The 25,000-nt window shown below is 48.7% G+C and overlaps 1 protein-coding gene across 3 annotated transcripts in view; it reads left to right on the plus strand.

Annotated features, from left to right (window-relative positions):
• Positions 1-25,000, plus strand: part of LOC307240572 (RNA-binding protein Musashi homolog 2) — a 229,858-nt gene that overhangs the window by 104,000 nt on the left and 100,858 nt on the right. For all 3 annotated transcript variants that reach the window (XM_080014390.1, XM_080014392.1, XM_080014391.1), the window contains exon 7: positions 10,405-10,453. In XM_080014390.1, the coding sequence (XP_079870516.1) occupies positions 10,405-10,453 (49 nt within the window). The remainder of the gene's footprint in view (positions 1-10,404; positions 10,454-25,000) is intronic.

A 25,000-nucleotide genomic window follows, 5' to 3' on the forward strand; every position in this document is an offset into this window, starting at 1 on the left:
ATAATAATAATAATAAGAAGAAGAATAATCTGAACAATAACATAGCGGGATGGACCCCTAATAATAATAATTTCTATAAAATAAACATCTGAAATGTTGCTGCGGCCGGAGCCGTTTAGCAGATATTAAGAAAACTGTGAGTGAGTCTCCTGCTGCGGCAGCTGCGTCTTTGGAAGGTGGAGGTGACGACGCGGAGCAGGACATGGACGCGTCTCCTCCACAGATGGAGCGAGCGATGGCTGTGGATGATCACACAGGACGTCCCTTTGTGTGTCTCTGTGTGTGTGTGTGTGTGTGTGTGCGCACGTGGCGGGTGCTAATGACAGCTGGCGGCGGGCCACTGGCGGAGGATTGGTAATTAGTATTGAGAGGTATGGGGAGAAGCGCCCGTCGGCCAGATGCCTGTTTGATCTGCTCACCCACCTCGTACGCGGCTTCCACATATGGAGGCTTCGACACGCGGCCCGTCGGCACGGAAACAGCAACCCAAACAAACACAGGAAAACGCGCGATGTACCGCGGCGTGGGGGGCCCCCCCGCAGGATCGCTTCGTCACCCGTCGCAGTGCTGTGGTTCGCGCTCCCTCGTTTTCGTTGTGTCTTTTTTATTTGTTGTTGACGGCAGTAAAGGAGATGTGTCCCAAGCCGGGACGTATCAAAATGTCCGTTCCGTCATCGGCAGCTGATCATATCAACCTCACCGAATGCGCCGCTGCCGAGAATCCGTTCCCAACTGTTTTCACCCTCGAATCTGATTTTCCTCTAGGTTTTTTTTTTTTTTTTTAATTACCCTCTCGCGCGAGAGGAGACTAGAAACAGGAAGTTGTGCTGCTTGCCCGCCTGGCGCCCCGGGTGCACTGCGGCAGTGGCAAAAACAGTGGGCTTCGTCCGGACGCGACAGCGCTGCTTCTAGAAACATGTCGCGACCGCCGGAGCTCGGCGTCGCTTCCCGTCTCAGAAAACTCCTCTTTCGGGTCGACCTCAGAGCGGCGGGCCACGCGTTGCCGTGCGCTGCCGTGCGTTGCCGTGCGTCGCCGTGCGTCGCCGTGCGTCGCCGTGCGTCGCCGCCCTTTGTCTCGTCTTAATTGTCTCCGTCCTCTGTCGCACGATTGCTCAGCGACCTTTGCTGTTTTTATTTCTTCAGCGCCGACGCCGGCAAAGTCACGGTATTCTGCCTGATTAGCGCAAGATCTAGCGCGTGCGCGAGCACGCGCGCGCGCACACACACACACACACACACACACACAGACTATTCCAGTGTATTCAGTTCCTTTGTTCTGCTTTACAACACGGGAAAGGAGCATCAGTCAAGTATATTAGCTGGATCCTATTACTGTCACCAGATTGCCTCTGTGAGCCGTCTTAAAGAGCCCCCAGACAAAACTTGCTGTCATGTTAATCCAAGCTTTAATAAATCGAGGGATGTGTAACTGTATTCAAATCGGGGCTCCCATATTTGTGCTGACAAAGAGAGAGGGGCTATCGCCACATGACAGATGAAAGTGTTTTGCATAAAAGGGGGGAAAAGAAGGATGGTTTTTTTTTTTATTATTGGCGCCCATTCACGCCCATTCTGAGGAGAATGTCATACTGTTGAAAAGGCTTAAGGCTAATCTAAGTGAAACACTTAAGGTATTATGATCTCTGCCTTTGTGCGTCCCTTTTGTCCCCGGCTGAAAAGTGAGCGACGCCGCCTCGTCTCCGAAGGCGGCCCCCCCTGTTTACCGCGTCCGTGTACATCGCATTATATATCATCAGCGTCTCCCACAGTGTTTTATAAATAGAAAACGCCCGCCATTACACCTCATTTTCCGTGGGGTTATTCCGCGGAATTGACAGCGGTGACATCATGCGAGCAGATCCTCCCCCCCCCCCCAGGAGTCGGCGCTGCGCGGCTTTCACCTTGACGCTCGACTCGGTGAAAAAAAACAACAAAAGGGGGAATGATTTGACTCTCTGAACGGAAAGCGGCGGTTGCTCGTTCCATGCCCCCCTCTGCCGCTCGTTTCCTGGGCCGGTCGGAAATCAGTTCTTTTGAGCCTTTCCTAACCCTAACCGGAGGATGCCCGAGCGCGTGTTCGGGAGACGCCGCGGCCGCCGACACCGACGCACGCGCGCACAAACACACACACACACACACACACACACACACACACAGAAAAGCGGTTATCGTTATTAATACGATGAACGGCAACATGACATCAGAGCACACTGGATCAATCCAAACGATCTGTTTCCCCAGCGGCTCCGTTTTATAGCGACCAAACAAGCAATAAACACATTCAAATGAGTGGACACTCCGGACGCCACGCGCTCCTCCGTTTGTTAGATACACGGAAGGAAACGTCGCCGCCCGGCACGGAGCGTTGGCCGGGGGCGATGCGAGGGCACCGGGGGTGGGGGTCTCGCGGATCGTCTGTGACCCTGAAAATAAGTAGTATTCCAGCCAGCGGACGTTTAACGCAGGCGCCGGGTGTGAAGAGAGCGGGTTTCTCCGGTTCCAGACAGAGCGGCGTGTTGGTGGTTTCGAGTGCCGCACAAGCTTTTAGACATTAATACAAATCTATCATTGACGGGAGAGCAACGCTCGCACACGGGGAGCACCGTGGCCCGGGCCCGGACCGCCCACGGCTGCTATCTCGCCCAAACGCGATGGGTTTTACTTGTGCCCCACGCTCTGGGGGGCAGAGCGCCGAAATATTAATTTGCCGTCATTATCCGCGGCTGCTCCCAAACGGCCTCCTTCGAGCCCTCCTGACCACTCCACCGCCCTCCAGTCGCCGCCCGCTCCGGGAAGACGGGGCCAGAGCAGAGAGCTGATGAGCTTCACGGGAGCTTCTAAATAAGTCGTCGGTGTTAAACTGTCGGCTCGCGCACACCTCTCCAAAATACTTTTTTGAGGCGAGAGAGCACGGTGTTCCTTGGCAGCTCCGAGGCAGCGGAGGAGGCACTCTGCCATGAATAAAGTGACTGTAATGGTTAGTTACCGCAGTTGGTGGAGGAAGCTCCCACTGCACCGTGGGAACGGGGCCACAACACACACAACGTTTCTGTTAATATTGGAATATTGCAACTTCAAGTTCAAACGGATTTGAATTATCATTATCATTATTATTATTATTGTTATTGTTATTGTTATTGTTATTATTTAATTATAATAATATACATTTTAATATGAGCCCGGCCAATATATCTGTTTTGCAGATATATCGGTCATTATTTGACTTTTTCTGACCGCATCGGCAGTTGTGTCCCGATGTGTCCCGGTTTTTAAATCGGTAGGACAAACGATGAAAAACATTGATTACTTGTCCTGTATTTGTCTGTTTTACACAATTTTTATGTTATTCGCCAAAATAAGTGCCGAAGTGCGACGAGGCATTGTGAATAACGTCCATGTTTGTTTACACCCGCGTTGAGACACGGACACGGCTCTCCAGGCAGAAAGCCGCGCTGCGTTCACGGGAAACTCGGAAAAGAAATTTGTTTTCGGAAGTGGTGATGCCTTCATGGGAAACTCAAAATATACGTTTTATTTTATATCATCTTTTACTTTTTTTTCATCAATCAAAAAGTTGTTTGTGTGTTTATTTGTTTTTATTTGTTTGCTTATAACTTAAATGTTCTCAAATATAGAAAGTTTAATAACACGTTTTTCAAAATTGATTTGGAAATGTTGCGTTTGTGGACAAAATCTCAGCCAAAACGTTGGTAATTCGTCTGCCAGGACCGTTCAAAATTGGGTTCGGCATCAGACCCAAATCTGTGGCATCGGTCGGGGCAGCATTATCAAATCAAAGAACAAGAACATGTGAAATGGAATCAGGCGCGTCACGGATGGTACAAGCGTTTCCATAGTTTCAGTGAATACTGAAGAAAGGAGCGATATGACGAAGCGCTGATCCTTAAAAAACGCTCGACTCGGCTGGATTCCTTGGGCCCCGCCCCTCCAGCTCGGGGTGACGCCCACTCCACTATGTAAAGGGTCAGTTCCTCGGTGGAGTGGATTTGTCGGTGACACTGGGGACGGAGCCTCTGGCTTCACAGGATGTTCAACCTGTGGCAGACCAGTGTCTTTACAGCCATCTTGTCCCAGTTGGAAGTGACATCACATCAGTGTATGGCACTGTGTATACTACTGTGCATAGAACTGTGTAAACAGTGATATACATAGTACTGTGTATACTACTGAACACAGTACAGTGTATACTGCTGTATACAGTACTGTGTATACTACTGTGTATACTACTGTACACAGTAGTGTATACTACTGTATACAGTACTGTATCCATACTGTAGGCAGTACTGTGTATACTACTGTACACAGTACTGTGTATACAACTTTACACAGTAGTGCATAAACTACTGTAGACAGTACTGTGTATACTATACTGTATCCAGTACTGTGTATACTACTGTAGACAGTACTGTGTATACTACTGTACACAGTACTGTGTATACAACAGTACTGTGTATACAACTGTACACAGTAATGCATAAACTACTGTAGACAGTACTGTGTATACTACTGTAGACAGTACTGTGTATACTACTATACAGTACTGTGCATACTATTGTACACAGTACTCTGTATACTACTGTACACAGTACTGCATATACAACTGTACACAGTACTGCATAAACTACTGTAGACAGTACTGTGTCTACTACTGTAGACAGTACTGTGTAGTGTCACGCTGCTTGCTTCCGTTCGGATGCCTCCGCCTGACAACCTGGTCCAGTTGCTTCTTTGTGCTTGTGACGGCGGAGGACCCGGGCTCAGCATTTCAACAAGGCTTGGAGGCGCACACCAAGTTCCCTGTTAGAATATACATCAGCTCATATCACCATAGCGACCTCCGTGGATGCTGAGCAGGGGACCTCATAAATATGCAATCTTGACAGATTGAGGAATTGTCTTCTTCAGCTTTTTCTCTCGAGCCATTTTGTTAATGTCAACAAGAGGGAAGTTACTGGTGTTGACATTCAGCCCATGGTGGATATCATTAATATTTACATTATGATACAATATAAAACGCTTTGATTCTCTGGACTTTTTGGTTATTTGCTGTAAAATGTCGGAAATGGATAATGTTACCGCTCTCCTCATTCATAGTTCAGTATTCAATACTTGTAATTCTTGTGTACTATGTCCTATAAAAGGTGGATGGCTGCATCTTTTTTTTACAGAGAACCAGCATCTGACGCATGCTGCTATTAATAATACATAACAAATGATATTTGCCCTGTATTATTAAAAGCAGCATGCATTATATAGAAATTGTGCTTTAATCCTAGTTTATTTTGAATGTGCCTCCACTTATTTCCCGTTCTCCCTTTTAAAATCGACTCTCTTGGCTTGTGCTGTCCCCAAAGGTTCCTGTGGTTGCTGAAGGCGTTCAGAACAGCGCCGTCCACTCTCTACCCGTACTACCGTCTGGCGTGTACTGCAAGCGCTTGTGGGCAGCTCCCCGTTTTTTGGTCCCTGCTCCTTGTTAAAGCACCACTTGTAAAAGCACTCAAGCATGGGTGCAAGAGCACATTACGGCTCCATGTTCCCAGACACTGATATAGATTCCTCCGCAAGAGAACAATTGAGCGGGCCATCACAAATGTGTCCATTGTCGCCGGGCAGCTATCATTTCTCTGTTAATTGGGACCATTGTAATGGAATATTGGAGAATGCTGCGGCGGGAGCGTTGATAAGGCGGCGGCGCTCGGCGCGAGCCCCCATCCGTCATACGGTGCCGGCGCATATGGAAATGTTCTCTTTGCTCCATGGAGCTTCAGAGTCCGGGCTCAGACGGACGCCCGGCGGGGCCCCGTCCGTCCGTCCGTCCTACCGGCACAGCTGCGAAGTGGCCAAATAAAGTGAATAAAGCTTCTTTATTGACGATGCGGGATTCTCAGTGTTTGGAAAGTGATTATCGGTGCTAAGATGCACCGATGTCTAGACTCGGAACACCGTATCGACGTTATAACAATTCACCGCCCGGTTCTGGACGTGGCTTTAAAGACCCACCTGTGTCTAATAAGGAGTTCAGGAGCCTGGAGCGCATTTTACAACGAGGAATGGAAGGAAAAGAGGAGGAAATGATGTTGTGAATACAAATAAAGGCTGTTCTGGATGGCCTCGAGAAAAAAACAGATCCCATCTAAATGTCCTCTTGCCCGCATCTTAGAGGAGTCGACTTTTCGTCCAAAGAAAATCGTACTTTATGCGACGCCGGACCGAAATTCAAACAGTTTTACTCGCCGCGTTCTTTTGTTCCGTCTCTTCAGAACCGCTGTGCAAAAGGTGGAACGTAGTGTTTCTGTGTCCGCTCCTTCGCACCCAGCCAATCAGGTCAGAGCTCCACGTTGCGGAGCCACGCCCACCCGTCTTGTAGATGTGTGAACACACATGTTGCGACGTCCCTTTCCTACCTCCCCCACTGAGCCGGCCCTCGGCGGACCCTCTGACCCGGCCGGGCAGCGCTCGGCGGGCCCCGCGGCCCCCCGTGTTTGGGGTGGCACCTTTAGAGGGCGTTTAGTTAAAGAGTGCCGTCTTCCCGCGGTGCGCTCCTTCTGACCGCGCGCGGAAGGTTCCGGCCACAAAATAGACTTTTGCTCCTTTTTTCTCTCCTTTCTTCATTGTCACAAAAGGCCAGGCACTTCAGTGGAGTCCCATTCCCTCTTTACATAGTGATAAGACAGCCATTATCCTTTGAACCCTTCTTTTCAGCGAGCGAGGAGAAAGGAAAGAGTGACAGAGAAGGTGGAGGAGGACAGAGAGAGATTTCTTCCCCGAGGTGAAGCCTGGCCTCACCTCCGTGTGCAGGGCTTTATGTGAGCACTGAACAGGTCCTTAACCTCCCATCTGATGGAGGCACAGTGTCTTCTGCTTGAATAACTACACTGAAAAGCCCTGAAGCACGGAGATGCATCCATACACTGAGGGGGGGGGGGGGGGGTTGCATTGTATGCGTGTGATTGGATCCCCTTCTCTAATAATAATAAAAAAAAGTAATAATAATAATAGTGATGATCATAGTATTAATAATAATAGTAATAATAATAATAAAAATAATATTAATAGTAATATAATAATAATAATAATAATAAAAGTCATAATAAGAATTGTAATAATAATAGTAATAATAATAATAACAATAGTACTACAATCATAACAATTATAATAATAGTGATAATAATTATAAGAATTGTAATAATAATAATAACAATAATAGTAATAGTCATAATAATAAGAAGAAGAATTGTAATAATAATAGTAATAATAATAATAATAATAATTCAAGTAATAATTATATCTGGTAATATTAATAATAAGAATAATAATAGTAATAATAGTAAAAATAATTGTAATATAATAATAACAATTCTAATAATTGTCATATAATAATAATAATAATAGTAATAATAATAACAATAGTAATAATAATAATAATAATAATGGTAATAATAATAATGATAGTAGTAATAACAATAATAGTAGTAATAATAATAGTAGTCTTTATTGTTAACATCTTTCATTTTTCATTCACAATATGTAACTCAAAGTTCTTTACATTAAAAGCATCAGATAATAATAATAATAATAGTAATAATTATAAAAATAGTAATAATAATAATAATAATAATAATAATAGTAATAATAATGGACAAATAAAATGCATAGAATAATACAATAATTGTCATGAATAAACCAGTGTGCTAACCTTTTTTCCTTCCTAATTCCTGTTTCTTCCCTCCTAGATTTCGAGACAGACAAACACTCACTTTCCAAACATCTCTCCTTTATAACAACCACTGGCACAAAGCATTCCCACCCTGACCACCTCTATAGGACCACAGAGACGGTCACGCCCTGCCTCGTCTCCGGCATCCCGTCTCTTACCTCCACTATTTTCAACTCTTCCTCTTGTTTTTTGAAACATTAAAAGAATAAAAATGAATTCACAGATGAGGAGACCCACTGAATGACTAATTGAAGGCGGCGTCGCCCATCTCCTTCTGAGCAGGGTGTAGTACTCCTCACGGGGCAGCAGAGGGGGGGACCCCAGGAGACCAGCCGCCCGGGCCGAAGGCCTTTGGAGCTCTGTTTCCAAGTGAAAGGGCTTTAAAAGGTGTTGGAAAGGAAACCGGAGCCGAAACTGGAGCTGATGTGCTCTGGCTCTCTTCTCTCTTTTTTAGGAAAGTCCCAGCGAAACGGGCACTGCGAACGGGCCGCAGTGTTCCTGGGCGAGGGAGCACCGTGCTTCGGAGATGTTCCTACGGTGAAGGAAGGTGGCTCCGGTCACCTTCTCAACACGGGAGTTAAGAGTGAAATCAGAACCGTCGCTGCCAATCCGACCGGGGGATCCAGGGGGACCCCCCCCCCCCCCCACCCCCGGGGCGCTTCGGAGGCCGAACAGAGTCGTTGCTTTCTTCATTTAGCTTCTCGGGCACTTTCCACCGGTCCGGTCATTTTCGAACAAGCAGACAGGAAGTGAGGGAGCGTTCAGCAGCCGCGACATCTGGAAGCAGATGTTGTGTTGTGTGATAACATCACCTGATGGAACAGTCGGGGCCCAAGGCAGGCCCCTGGTGCAGCAACACAAGTTCTGTCGCGCTCCTCTGATGCGGGATCTCAGGCCCGGCTCTAGGCGGCTTTGATTGGTGGGGAGGGTCAGAAATGTTGATTGGCTTATTCACATGTTGACGGGGGGGAAGGGGGGGGGGGCTATTGAAGTTGGAATTTCAGAGCCGACCGCTTGCGCCTGAGTTTACCAAGATAACAGATCTGACGTCGCGGCAACATGGCGGCGGGCGCCATCAAGAGCGCTCCGGTGCCTGAGATCGTTATTGTTCTGAGGGCGTCCGACGTGGTTTTGAACTGCTCTGCGCCCGTGCCGTCCACACGGGCACCGGCGGCGCCGTCACAGTTTTCCCGCCGCCCTTGGAACGCGGCACGACTTCCGGTCTCCCGTACCCCATCTCTGCCTCCCCATCTCTCCCTCCCCCAGCACCCCCACCCCCACCCCCCCCATCTCTCCCTCCTCCGTCTCCCTCCCATCTCTCCCTCCTCCATCTCTCCCTCCCCCATCGCTCTGTCTTCTTTATTATTCCCTCCAGTAGAAATCACAGGCCAAATGAACATGTCTCAATCTGTTTTTTAAGCACTTCCTCTGAGTTATGCCAAGCAGACTGTCTAGAAATCTGTTTTTGTTTTTTCTATACTTATTTTCAGAGTGTGAAGACAAACAGTGGCTGTGTGTGTGTGTTTGTGTGTGTGTGTGTGTGTGTGTGCGTGTGTGTGTGTGTGTGTGTGTGTGTGTGCGGTGATGGTGCTGATGGGATGCTAGATGGCGGCCTGCTGCTCGCCCTGCAACAGCACCAAGCATTCCATTTGTCTCTCTCTCCCTCGGTGCAATGTCTATATCTGTCGCTCGCCCCGAGCCCGGCCATCGCTTCTCATCAGCGGGGCCGGGTTCTCTCTGGGCTCCTGGGCTCCTTTAGTTCTCCTGGGCCCCTGGGCTGACGCCTTTATTCTATCTATCTATCTATCTATTCATCTGTCTGTCTATCATCTATCTATCTATCTATCTATCTATCTATCTATCTATCTATCTATCTATCTATCTATCTATCTATCTATCTATCTATCTATCTATCTATCGAGCAATATTAACAATATTTGTATGAACAATACCAATAATAAATAGTAAAAATTATATTCATTATATATTTTCTTATAAATCATACAGTAATAATAATAATAATAATAATATAATTATTATTATTATTATTATCATCGTTATCATTATCATTATCATTATTATCATTGTTATCATTATTATCATTATCATTATCATCATTATCATTATTCTTATTATTATTATTATTATTATTATTATTATTATTATTATTAAAAATGTTATCCCAACAACCAAACCTTCATTCAAACATTCTGTATGTTTTATGATTAAAATAAAACAGACATCGTTATTTCGGGAATTGAGTGATGAAATGTGTCACCCGGCTTTGAGCAGTGAGCGGCGCCTGGATCGTTGCATCGACACTGTTTTGCCGTCTTTTCCTCAGCCTGCGACGCCCGATCACTCGGGGAAGAGTCAGGGGCGGGACGGGCTGTTACATCCTTTACGGCAGAGTCATTTAAATTTCAGATCGCGGCGCCCGCGGGTATCAGCCTTTGGCCTCCTTAGTGTTAAACACACTCACCTAAAATATCATTATTAACAAGCGGTGCAGGGATCAGAGCCCGGGCGCCCCGGCAGCGTTCGGGGGGGGGGGGGGGGGGGGGGGGGGGTGGAGGTGGGGGGATGTGGAAGGGGGGGGCGTGGCTCTCCCGGAGAAGAGACGACGCCGGACTAACATCTGCCTCCTCTCTCTCTCTGTCCTGCAGGTGGACGACGCCATGCTTATGTTCGATAAAACTACAAACAGACATAGAGGTAAGAGCCTCCGCCTGCGCTGCTCCTGGAGGTGTCGTGTCCCCCTCCCCTCCGGGGGCCCCCGAGATAAGTCTGCTCCCGCTATCAGCCCAGCCATCTGTCCAGCGATGGGAGCGTGTCAGAGCAATCAATACGCCGCCGCGTCGTTTACCATGTTTCAGTTTGGACGCTGCGCTCTGTGTGTGCGCGCGCGCGTGTGTGTGTTGGGATATTAGGGGGGGTGGGGGGCAGGATGGAGAGATAGCACTGCTTGTGTAGTCAGATAACAGTGTCAGATAAGGCCGAGGAGAAGCACTGACGTTATCTCTCTCTTATCGGCGTCTCATCTTAGATCCAGAGGACTTTGCAAAGGCACCCCCCCCCCCCCCCCCCCCCCCACACACACACACACACACACACAAGGCCTCCTAAATATCGCACCTTAAAGTGGTGATCCACGAGGTGATTCTGTTCAAAGCGTCCTGTGCCCGGGGAAGATTTTTCCGTATTGTTTATTTCTTTTGGAATCACCCTTCATGGGGAAAACAGACATTCAGACATTCAGTGTGTTTGCGCGCTGCCTGCGCTCCCCTGTTGGCCGTCTCCCTTGTCGGCGGCGGGGGTCGGCCCCGTCCCGCCGAGGACGCGGGTCGAGCGGTGAACCCCACGAAGCGGCGTCGCCGGCCGCGGCGAGGGCGAAACGGGGCAAATGGACTGATCGGCCTTGGAAGTCGGGAGGAGAAAGCAGCGGTTCTGAATGGAATTCTGGGATGAGGGTGTCATGGACGTCCACTCAACAAGCACTCTGATGCTCTTGAGCGGTCTGGTCTGTGTGTGTGTGTGTGTGTGTGTGTGTGTGTGTGTGTGTGTGTGTGTGTGTGTGTGTGTGTGTGTGTGTGTGTGTGTGTGTGTGTGTGTGTGTGTGTGTGTGTCTGTGTGTGCGCGTGTGTGTATTTAGGTTATTACATGACATACGTTTATATATACAGTGTATTATATATATATATACAGTATATTATTATTTCCAGGGAAAAGGGAACCTGGACCAAACGATTTTAAATGAGTGTCGTTGTTTTACTCACTGTCATAGGTTCATTCATGGTCATTTCCTGCTCTCTCTCTCTCTCTCTCTCTCGCTCTCATCCTGCGTGCATGCACGCGTGTGTGTGTGTGTGTGTGTGTGCGTGCGTGTGTGTGTAGAGGGGGGAGAGTCTCAGTGTGGAACATGTGAACTGTAGTGGATGTGATCTATGGCTCTGAGGGGATTTTGATCAGTAATGACAGAACCCAGTGTGAGGTCTGTTCTCCCTCTCCTTCCTCCTGCTCTCTCTCCCTCCCTCTCTCTCTCTCTCTCTCCCCCTTCCTGCACTCTCTCCTCCCTCCCTCCCGGGTGCCTTGAGGCTGATAAATGCACTTCAGAACCCAGAACAATGGAGGATAAACAGCGGCTTGTTTTTCTTAATAGCTTGACCCTGCGTGTGGGGCGGCAGGAGCAGTCGTTTGGCTGCGACCACTTTTGTCAAGTCTTCGCATTCTGCAAACGTGCGTCCGATTTATTTAAAACCAGTGGTAGAAACGTCGCTATAAATAGGATGTCCATCAGTCCGTCCCAGTGCTTCCGTTCGGATCTCCAATGTCAACAAATGCAATAAGTCGACATTATTATTATTCACGTCACTCCTCTGGTGACATAAACATAACGTGTAATAATAGTAATTATAAGATGCACAACATGAATGAAAAAGGACTCAGTTGTTAATCCCAATTTGTCAGACACTTGATAGTCAGCTTGTCGTTGGCGTTTTGGCTCCTTTTCTCCGTCTGCTCAGTTTTCTCTGTGTTTGCCGCTGGAATGGAGAGGAGCTAAGAGGGTGCAGCGTCCTCGAGCTTGTTCCAGGTGTATTCATTTGACATGGAACCAATTTGCCCTGAAAATCAGGAACCAAATCAGGAATGCAAATGCTGCCGTAAACGAAGCGCTGCGCCTCCCGCCGCGCCTTTCAAATCCAGCCTGGTTCTCCCCTCAGCACAGCATGTACATACAGTATAGATATATGTACATACACAACATACAGTACATACAGAATATATATATATATATGTACATACAGTACATCAAGTATAGATACATATGTACAAACAACATACAGTATAATTATACTGTATAAGTACATACAGTATATATGCACGTACAGTATATGTGTGCATACAGTATACATGTACATACAGTATATATGCACATACAGTATATATAGACATATCTGTACATACAGTATATATATGCATGTACATACAGTATATGTGCATATATACTGTATGTACTATAGAGTAATTATATGTACATACAGAATATATGCACATACAGTACTTATGTGCATACATTACATACAGTATATACAGTATATGTACATACTGTATACATGCACATGCAGTATACATGTACATACAGTATAGACATACCTGTACATACAGTATAGATATATGTACATACAATATATATGCACATACAGTATATATTTGCATACCATACATACAGTATAGAAAAACATACAGTATAGATACAGTATATATCTACAAACAGTCTAGATATATATGTGCATACAGTAAATATAGTACATACAGTGTGTGTATATATAAGTACACAGCACATATAGTGTATATGTACACATATGTATATGAAGACCAGGTGCATTCGAAATCCAATATGGCCGTCCCCCAGGTCTACCGACGGAGCCTGAAATATTCCGGCAGGTCTTAAAATTCCGCACGTGACGGGACGTGAGGAGAGACCTGGAAATGACATTTAATCATCTGAGCAGTAAAACAGCGACTCCGTCCTCAACGGGACGAAAACCCCGACGGAACACAGGAAATGCAGGCGCACGTACCCCGGGCGCGCGAACGCCGGTGCCGAGATTTGATGACATTACACCCTTTTCCCCACCAAATTATTTAAGATTAATTTTCCGAGCGACGGCACACAGGGTTGAAACCTTCAAGGTGACCCTTCCTCCGATTCTTTCCCCCGAAAAACGACCGTGGCGCGACCGCAGCCCCCTCCTCGGCGAGGAGCGGCGGCGGCCCCTCAAATGAACACATCAAGTATTTATGGGCTCTTATAATATCCATTTAGATTAGGGACGCACGCCGCTCCCCGCTGCCTTGCTCACGGGCGCCCCGGCAAAGACGGCGGGCGACGCCTTCCCCAAACCGGGCGGTGAATCCCGGCGTATAATGGAGTGGCGGGTGTTGTTTTCTCCCCCCTCGGGCGAGGAGGAGGACGACGAAACGCGCGGCCTCCTCCGCCGGCGCCATTGTCCTTGAGATAGCGCCGGCGAGGTAGCGCTGCCAGCCCCGCGGCTGGAGGAGACCTTCCCTCTCCCCTTCCTCCTCCTCCTCCTCCTCCTCCCCCTTCGTCCTCCTCCCTCCTCCTCCCCCTTCCTCCTCCTCCTCCGCCTCCTTCTTTTTTTTTTTTTCTTTCCCCCCTCCCTCCCTTTATCCTCATTCACTCTGTCACTCACGCCCGTTCTTTCTCTCGCTGCCTTTTCTTTGCCGCGCCGACCGCCACGGTATTTCTGCCCCCGTCTCCACCTACTCTGTCACCCCCCCCCACCCCCCGCCCCCCCCGCCGCCGCCGCTGCTGGAGGACACTGGCTGTAAGCAAAGCCGCTCACAAAAGGCGCGCGCCGCACACCATCTCCTTGGCATTTAAAGGGGAAAGAATGAGTCCAATTGTGCTGGAAATTGAACTCTCTAAAGCCTTTCCTTCCCCGCCGCCGCCGCTCATTGTGGCGAATTCGGCGTCTTTTGGAGAGCGGCTCGGGCTGTCCAGAGGTTGACGCCAGAGGGCGGCCATTGTTCCCCGCCGCCTCCCCCTTAACACCCTCCCCGGCCCCTTTTAACACCTATAGGTGTTGAGGTGTTGGGCCTCCCCCCGTCTCAAAAAGGGGGGAGGCCGCGATGTGCCGCGCTCATGAACGGAATGTAGTCTCCTGGCAGTGTGAAAGGAGCGGCGAGGACGTGCTCCCACAATTTGGTGGCGAAGCGATGAATGTGTTTGGAGCCAGTCAGTACTCCCATGCGGCTCCGGCTTAAGCTCAGCCTCAGCTGAACTTTTTCCGATTTTTTTTTTTTTGGTCGAAAGAATAAAGGTGTTGTGACCTTTTGCCGCTTGAAACGGCTGATCTAGAGCTTTAAAACTATTTTTTTAATAATCTTTTTTAATTGACCCCCAGCACCCCCAACCACAACCACCCGAGTCCGGCGACAGTGCCCGGGTCGGGCCGCGGGCGGAGCTCTCAGCGTTATCCTGCAACGGCCCCAACGTCAATTACCGCCTTCGGAGCGGAACACCGATCGCAGCGATTCCACAGATGTTTCCAGATGTTTTCATACGGTTTTAAAGGAAGGGGGTCTCAAGTCGGCGAATGTACTGCTAGGTGACCGTCAGGTGAGCCGCTAGGTGAGCCGCTAGGTGACCGTCAGGTGAGCCGCTAGGTGAGCCGCTAGGTGACCGTCAGGTGAGCCGCTTGGTGAGCCGCTAGGTGACCGTCAGGTGAGCCGCTAGGTGAGCCGCTAGGTGACCGTCAGGTGAGCCGCTTGGTGAGCCTCTAGCTGACCGTCAGGTGAGCCGCTAGGTGAGCCGCTAGGTGACCGTCAGGTGAGCCGCTAGGTGAGCCACTAGGTGACCGTCAGGGAGCCGCTTGGTGAGCCTCTAGGTGACCGTCAGGTGAGCCGCTAGGTGAGCCGCTAGGTGACCGTCAGGTGAGCCGCTAGGTGACCATTAGGTGAGCCGCTAGGTGACCGTCAGGTGAGCCGCTAGGTGAGCCTCTAGGTGACCGTCAGGTGAGCCGCTAGGTGAGCCGCTAGGTGACCGTCAGGTGAGCCGCAAGGTGACCGTCAGGTGAGCTGCTAGGTGACCGTCAGGTGAGCCGCTAGGTGAGCCTCTAGGTGACCGTCAGGTGAGCCGCTAGGTGAGCTGCTAGATGACCGTCAGGTGAGCCGCTAGGTGAGCCACTAGGTGACCGTCAGGGAGCCGCTAGGTGAGCCGCAAGGTGACCGTAAGGTGAGCCGCTAGGTGACCGTCAGGTGAGCTGCTAGGTGACCGTCAGGTGAGCCGCTAGGTGAGCCGCTAGGTAACCGTCAGGTGAGCCGCTAGGTGAGCCGCTAGTTGAGCCGCTAGGTGATCGTCAGGTGAGCCGCTAGGTGAGCCGCTAGGTGATCGTCAGGTGAGCCGCTAGGTGACCGTCAGGTGAGCCGCTAGGTGAGCCGCTAGTTGAGCCGCTAGGTGATCGTCAGGTGAGCCGCTAGGTGAGCCGCTAGGTGACCGTCAGGTTAGCTGCTAGGTGAGCCGCTAGTTGAGCCGCTAGGTGATCGTCAGGTGAGCCGCTAGGTGAGCCGCTAGGTGACCGTCAGGTGAGCCGCTAGTTGAGCCGCTAGGTGACCGTCAGGTGAGCCGCTAGGTGAGCCGCTAGGTGACCGTCAGGTGAGCCGCTAGGTGAGCCGCTAGGTGACCGTCAGGTGGAGGCTGCGGTCTGCCGGTGTTGTCCGGGCTCCGTCCAGAGCGCGTGCTGCACGCCGTGCTCTTTGTTCCCCGATACTTCAGGCTTACATGGGATGACAAGCGGCGGAGGCAGCAACGGCGGCGGCGGCGGAGGCGGCGGGGAATGAGAGCGCGTGGAGCTCGGAGTCAAAATCATTCTGTCATTCTTTGCCTACTTTTATCCCACGGGCAGACGTATGATCTACGATCCAAAATGTGATTTCACTGTCAAACACAATTGCCGGCACCAAGGAGAGTGTTGCCGAGGTGAGACAAATGGCACCTCTTAGAGGGAAGGGGGGGACGGGCGACGGCGATGAGGAGCGATGACTCCAAAGGACTGACTGGCAGCCGCCGCCGTTGTTGGGAGCGGCTTGTTTTTAATTTTCCGACTAAAAGGCAGAGGACGGAGCGGCCCCTCCGTCGCCGCGCCCGCCGGCGTCCTTCGTCGCGACGCCGTTCTGCCGGAGCGTAATTAGCCCTCCTCCTCCTCCTCCTCCTCCGCCGCCACTCTCCTCATCAACACATCTCTCCGTTCCGTGCGTAACCCGGACGGGGCTCGGCGCGGCGTCGCCGGCCTCCGTCGATTTGATTAGTCACCAAGAACAAGAACGACAAGCGCACGCGCGGTGCAAGCGCCGGCGTTGCGATTCGCCCGCCAAACGCTGCTCCGAGGTTGGCGGGCGTCTGATGAACCGGGTCAAGGAGGCGCGCCTGGAAACGGCGCCGCATGCGCTTTCCGGGGTTATCCGCACTCCGACGGGTGCGTTTGATCTTAGAGGGCGGCGGGGGTTTAAAAAAAAATAATAATAATAATTAAAAAAAAAAGAAAGGATCCATCGCTAACCCCCTGGTTTGGTTGGATTCACTTCGTGTACATCAGTTAATCACCGCCCGGAACAATCACGCAGGCAGCGCCGTCCTTCTCGCCGATGACAATATTAACCATGATGCAATGAAAAGGAAAATGGCCTGAAAGCGGGCGTAACGGCCGCCGCTCGCCAGCTTCTTAAAGTCGCTGCGTTGGGAATGACGCAAGCGAGGGCAATTTGCAGCCGCGTAGGAAGACGGGATGAAGGTGGTGTTGTTGTTGTTGTTGTTGTCGTCGTCATCGTCGAATTAGCCGGTTTTTCCCGGTGACTCTGAACGGGGGCCCGGGCGGGAGGCAGGGGACGGAGCTTTGTATCGGGGAACGGGCCAAAGCTGAGAATTAGTCGCCCCCCCTCCCCTCCCCCATCCCCGGGGGCCCGGGGGCGACTTCCTGCTCGGCAGAGGAACAGAACGCTGCTTTGTGTACGTCTGTAATCTCTTTACCTGGACCGCTCTAGCAAGTCAGCGTCACGCCGGGGGGAGCCGCTTCCTCACCGAGCGGAGCCCGCTGTGAACGGGACGGCTTTTCCCCCCTCTGCGTGCGCCCGACCGTCCGTCCGTCCGCCCCGCTCTGCGGACGGGAGGTGGGCGCCCCTGTTCTCCCCCAGCCGCTGGTCTGAGCTCTGCTTGCCGCCGCAAAACCCCTTTTCACCTTCCGTCCGCCGCCGCCGCCGCCGCCGCCTTTCAGTGTTAACGTGCGGAGGGATGTGGCATCACTGTTACTCTGAAGATTGGGTATAGATACATGTATAAGGATATATATAGTGTATATATAATACCACCAAATTGTATACCTTGATGTACTATATACACTATATATAGTGTATACACTATATATACTATATTCACTATATACACTATATATACTATATTCACTATATATACTATATATACTATTTATACTATATACATTATATATACACGATATATACTATACAGTATATACTCTATACACTAAATACAATATATTCTATATTTACTGTATACACTATATGTAATGTATACACTATGTACACTATATATGATATATATACTATACAGTATATACTGTATACACTAAATATACTATAATACCACAATATATACTATATATAGTGTATATTGTGTATATAGTGTATACATATAGTATATATAGTGTATACATTATATATACTATATTCACTATATATACTATATTCACTATATATACTATATACACTGTATATACTGTATACACTATATATATTGTATACACTATATATATTGTATACACTATATATAATGTATACACTATATATACTATTAACTATATAAACTATATATACTTATAAACTATATATGCTATAAATACTGTATGCACTATATATACTGTATACACTATATAAACTATATACGTATACTATATATACTATATACACTATATATTATATATACACCATATATACTGTATAAATGATATATACTATGTATACTATACTACTATGCTATATACAGTATATATACTGTATACACTATATATACTGTTTACACTATATATAATGAATACACTATATACACTAGATTCAAGATTCACAAGGTGATTTGTCACATACATATACGATGTAACCATGTAAATTTCCCCGTTGTGGGACTAATAAAGGTTTATCTAATCTTATACGGTCATACATACAGTATATGCAGTGAAATGTCATGGCACACAATAAGTTCTATAAGCTCTAAAAATACAAAACATACTAAAATGTGCGTAATGGACACGAGGCGCTCGCGCAGGCGACCGCGGGGGGCAGCACCACATTCACGATTCTGGGTTCTATAATTATATAATAGGATTAATTGTCTGTGTTGTATTAAATATACATTTTAATCCTCCTAAATGAAACTTACCTTCAGTACTTAGCTCACAGAGTAGAAGTAGATATACTATATAAACTATATATACTATATACACTATATAAACTATATATACTATATACACTATGTATACTGTATACACTATATATACTATATACACTGTATAAACTATATACACTATATATACTATATATACTATATATACCAGCAACGCCCCCTTACTGTGAAATAACACGGGTCCAAGGAATGGAACTCTGTCGTCAAGTGAGGAGTACCTGTGTCACACAATTTGCTGTGATTAATTGCTGTTTCTTATCACTTGTAATAATGTATATTTAAATGTCAAATGTAAAACACAAAGGAAGTATATTTTAATTAAAATGATATTGTTTAATAGCATATTTTTATGCTATGATATTTATTTGTAGTGTGTGTGTGTGTGTGTATGTGTGTGTGTGCGGCAAATAGTCAGAAAACACTTTACAGAAACAGCTCAATAAATACCTATGTATACATGTACACATTATACATTAATAGAAACCTCCTGCATCCTCCTCCTTCCACGGAGAACAACCTTCACCGCCTTCCTCCTGTTAAGAGCCGGCACTAAAACACAGTGTATTTATAGATTATTACTCATTCCAGTGATAAAACACAGTGTATTTATAGATTATTACTCATTCCAGTGATAAAACACAGTGTATTTATAGATTATTACTCATTACAGTGATAAAACACAATGTATTTATAGATTATTACTGATTCCAGTGCTAAAACACAGTGTATTTATAGATTATTACTCATTCCAGTGTAAAACACAGTGTATTTATAGATTATTACTCATTCCAGTGATAAAACACAATGTATTTATAGATTATTACTGATTCCAGTGATAAAACACAGTGTATTTATAGATTATTACTGATTCCAGTGATAAAACACAGTGTATTTATAGATTATTACTGATTCCAGTGATAAAACACAGTGTATTTATAGATTATTACTCATTCCAGTGAAAAAACACAGTGTATTTATAGATTATTACTCATTCCAGTGATAAAACACAGTGTATTTATGGATTATTACTCATTCCAGTGATAAAACACAATGTATTTATAGATTATTACACAATGTATTTATAGATTACTACACAATGTATTCATAGATTATTATTCATTCCAGTGATAAAAATGTGGATGCCAGAAGCGGATGTGTGAAATATAAACACCAAACGCTGAACTCACCCACTAATCCAACTACGTCAATAAAACAAACACACTCCAAATGCAAATAAAACAAAAAGTTAAGGGTTGCACAGGAAAGATTCTCTTACCCATTGAAAGTTTTGAAAACTTCACCGCGCCGAGTCAAGTCGGACCTAAACAGACGGAACGGACGGAGTGCCGAGCGCCGCTGGGGCGTGGCCGACCGCGTGGGGGTCGAGAGAATTGCGTTAGTTTTTTTTTTAATTTCAAATGGATTGCAAAATGAACAGGTTTGTTCTACAGCGCTAATATACAGTAGATATATATATATTTTCCTTTTCACAAGGACAGCTTGTGTGCGGGGCTTTTAACCCGGAGTAGAAGCCACGTCACCACGGGTTAACCGCCGCACTGCGATCAACCCCGCCGCCTTACGTCAACACAATGCCTCATCAGCCGCCGCGCCGGAGAGCGGACATGGCCGACTGAGCAGAGCACGTCTGCGGAGTGATTGCCGCCTCGCTGGACGAAGGAGAGGAGGGAGAGCGGGGCAGTTTAAGGGAAGGAGACAGGAGCGATCGGGGGTGGGGGGGAGGAAATCAGGAAAGACAAAAAAAAATAAAAATAGAAACGGCAAAGAAGGAGTGAAAAGAACGTGCGATGAGGCGGAGGGAGGAATAACAAAAGAGGGATGAGGGAGGTATGGGGGAGGCATGTCTCTCAGTGGGGAGCCTCTTCCCGTCAGGTCCTCTGGCTGGAAGCTGCTTCAGAGGAGCGCCAGGCAGTCTAGGCCTCCGCTTCTAGCAATTAGGGATCACTCCAACGGATGCCTCCTGGCCAGCCTGCAAATCCCTCAAAAATACCCTCTGATTACTACTGTAGGACACAGGCTGTTTACCAAATGGATCTAGCGCCGTGGAGAGCGAGGTCTGATAATGCTTTCTTTTGTTCGGGGCCGGAGGGGTGTTTTGGAGCGGGGTCATTTGAGTTTTAAAAGATGGCTTAGCACCAGAAGCAGATTTTCTGTCCAAAGGAGGGAGGGGGGGGGGGGGGGGGGTTAAAGAACAAAACCAATTATTTTCTTTCTCACCCAAATACGACGTGAAGCAGGAAATCAAAAAAAAAAACCCCGAAGCGGAGCACGGGGACCGCCGTCGGTTGGAAAAGAGGAAAGAACAGAAGCTCATCTGTTATTTACATTAAACCTAACTACAGCTTGTTCCTTCGATACCGCCGCTATTTGAAGCGTCCCTCGGGTGCGCGAGCATCGGTATTGTTTACAAAGTACACAGTACTTGGATTGCCGACGATTCTTCTCCCCGATCTACCTGGAACGCGCGCTGACGACGAGCAGAACGAGGCGGCCTCACTCGAGGCTCCCGAAGCTTTGCGAGTAAATTCCCGTTCGTATTCTCTTCCTGGTGATGACCTGTTATTAGCGATTAGTATGAATGTCATTGAAATGGCACGGCTAATCACATGCACGCTGCCTCGCTCTACCTGGGGGCCCTCGCTCCCCTCCCTGACCTAATCACAAAGGCAAAACAAATGATTTGTTTAGTCATTCCTAATAACCGCGCCGGCTCGTCGGCTTGGAGGCGGCGCGGGCCCTTTCCTGCGCCGGCCCCCTGCGCCGTTCCAGGGAAGTAAGTCGGTCGTTCTACGGAACCCTCCCTTTTTCCCGCCGCTCCCACTCCCAACACCACTGGCGACAGCTCTGACCGTTCCTGGTTGTGCCACCCCCCGAATGACAAACCTGACAGGTTAGCAATTAAACGGTGGAAGGCCCGCTCTGGCATGTCTCCCTTTTTCCTCGTCACCTGCCTCTTTCTCCGAGCCACGGTGTTTGGCATTTTGTCCCCGCTGGCACCGCGGCTTTAGCCACGTGTGGTCTTTAGGCTCCGCGGTGGCCGACAGACCAGATGGGCTCGCTTGTGAATTAGGATCTGTAGTGCCGGTTCCTGCAAGACCACAGCGAGGGGGAAAGAGGATGGAGGCAGGAGATTGTGGCAGACCCTGGGGTTTTAATCTCTCTTCCATGTTTATCTCACCAATAGGAGACCAACAGTTTGCCATTAAAAGGCGTCCGCTATCTTCACTGGCTGGCTGGCTGGCTGGCTGGCTGGATGGCTGGTTGGCTGGGTTGGTTGGCCGGCTGGCTAGACGGCTGGTTGCCTGGTTGGCTGGTTGGCTGGCTGGACGGCTGGCTGGCTGGACGGCTGGTTGGATGGCAGGCTTGACGAATGGCTGGCTGGTTGGGCTGGTTGGCTGGCTGGAGGGCTGGCTGGACGACTGGCTGGCTGGCAGGCTTGTTGGTTGGCCGGTCAGTTGGCTGACTGGCTGCCTGGCTGGCCGGACGGCTGGTTGGCTGGCTGGACAGCTGACTGGCTGGACGACTGGCTGGCTGGCTGACAGGCTTGTTGGTTGGCTGGTTGGCTGGCTGGACGACTGGCTGGCTGGCTGGCTGACAGGCTTGTTGGTTGGCTGGTCGGCTGGCTGGTTGAGCTGGTTGACTGGTTGGCTGGACGGCTTGACAGCCTAACCACTATTCAGAACTGATGGACAAACAAATGAATCTAGATGCAGAAAGCAGCAGTAAAAAATGGTCTGGAGTGAACGGGCAGAGAAAGACAGGACGTCAGTGTCGTCAGTGTCGGCAGTAACGTCTGTGTAGCGGTGTCACCAGTGTCGCCAGCGTCGCCAGCGTCGCCAGCGTCACCAGTGTCGCCAGTCGACACTGGTGACGCTGGCGACACTGGCGAAACTGGCGAAACTGCTACGCAGACATTACTGGCGATACTGTTGACACTGGCGACACTGTTGACACTGTCCACACTGACGACACTGGCGACACCGGTGACACCGGCGACACTGACGACACTGGTACACAGATGTTACTGGCGACACTGGTACACAGATGTTACAGGCGACACTGGTACACAGATGTTACTGGCGACACTGGTACACAGATGTTACAGGCGACACTGGTACACAGATGTTACAGGCGACACTGGTACACAGATGTTACTGGCGACACTGGTACACAGATGTTACTGGCGACACTGGTACACAGATGTTACTGGCGACACTGGTACACAGATGTTACAGGCGACACTGGTACACAGATGTTACTGGCGACACTGGTACACAGATGTTACAGGCGACACTGGTACACAGATGTTACTGGCGACACTGGTACACAGATGTTACAGGCGACACTGGTACACAGATGTTACTGGCGACACTGGTACACAGATGTTACTGGCGACACTGGTACACAGATGTTACTGGCGACACTGGTACACAGATGTTACAGGCGACACTGGTACACAGATGTTACTGGCGACACTGGTACACAGATGTTACAGGCGACACTGGTACACAGATGTTACTGGCGACACTGGCGTCGTCAGTGTTGTCAGTGTCGTCAGTGTCGACAGTGTTGACAGTGTCGGGCACATTTTCTCCTTGTCTGGTCGCTCCATTAAAAGGGGAGATGAATTTATCTGAACAGAAATAGGCAAACAGCATTTGGCCGCGGCTGCCACGGGGGAATCGCTCTCTTCAGGAAATGAAAATACCAGTTTGGAATTGTCATCGTATGGGGGGTTATCCCACCTTTAACCTTGTAATACCCCCCCCCTCCTCTGTTTGCGACCCACTGGAGGCTCTTAGAAAGCGAAACTACCGCCAGGATCCGCTGCTCACATCATCATTCCCACAACGCCTAATAGGGGATTTAGCAAGGTTAAAGCTCCGGCGAGATTGAGGCCGCCGTAGATCTGGAATACCGAGTATACATTCTCACTCAAACACACACACACACACACACATAGGGCCCATGCAGGGACTCACACTCACACCCTTATAGAAGCCACCACCCGCCTTGAAAACGAAGGTTATTCACATTTTCTACACTGCACCTCACCTACATCCCACACAAGCGTTGAGGTTTCTGAGGACAGTTTTAGAAACACGGCAGAGTGCTCCTATAGCTCCTTAGATATTCACATTATGACGCCGGTGGGGGGGGCGGGCTTGCACCGCCGCCTGGATTTACCGCTCGCTTTGTGCCGACCAAGGCCTGTTGGAGCTGAGCGCAGCACACGGGGGAGCGCCCGCCGTGCAGTGTTAGGAAAATGTGTCGCTTCTTGTCTTCCTAACGTGTTTCTCAAAAGCTGCTGATTGCAGGAAGGGCTGCGGCGCTCAGATACTCTCCCCGTTGTAGAGTTTTACGAATCAAAGGCGTCGTTATGACAAAAGAATATTCACTTAAATTTTTTTTTTATCTGTGGTTGATGTGTAAAGAAATATATATAGCTGTATATTTATATATACATACATATGTATGTGTGTATGTGTATATTCAGTCTGTGTGTATGTGTATATACAGTCTATGTGTATGTGTATATAAACTGTACTATTACGTACTTACTAATTCATGCGTAACCTTGCTGTGAACGTAAGGAGTTCATAGAGTCACCGAGTTCTCAACCTCCCTCCTCCTGACCTCCGCCCTGGACCACACACATAACACTCAGCTTTATACCTAGAGATCAGGCGGACGACGTGTTCAAAAGTCTCGGATGAGCTCTGTGTCTCAAAGAGTCGGGTCTCCTGTCTCTCTCTCCGCCGGTTAGCTTCTTCCCGAGGCGGCGCCGCAGCACAGTTCAGCCGAATGAGCCGCCGAAAGTCCTGCGCCCGCAGGGCCCGACGGTCGTCTCCGGGGGCAGTCTCTCTGTGTGTTTATGGGGACGTTAACGGGAGCGGTCCGGACGCCCGGCGCCCGCCCGGCGCCCGCCCGGCACCCGCCCTGACCCGGCGTGTCCGCGGGTTTTATAGGATCCTTGATGGGGGAAACAAAAACCCGAAAGCACGAAAATGAAAACGAAGACTTCCTGTCATTGTGACCAACTGAAAAGACTATTTTATGCTCGGGTGATTCTTATCACGCGGCTGCGCTGATGACCTCTGATGCTGATGGCCAGAGCGCGGTGTGTGTGTGTGTGTGTGTGTGTGTGTGTGTGCGTGTGCGTGTGTGTGTGTGTTTGTCAGGGTGCCTGGCTCATTAGGCACCATGGCAGGATAACGTATGAACGCAGCTCTCTAATGTTGGCGCAG

This window comes from Zeus faber (assembly GCF_960531495.2).
Source record: "Zeus faber genome assembly, chromosome: 14".
Taxonomy (NCBI): Eukaryota; Metazoa; Chordata; class Actinopteri; order Zeiformes; family Zeidae; genus Zeus; species Zeus faber.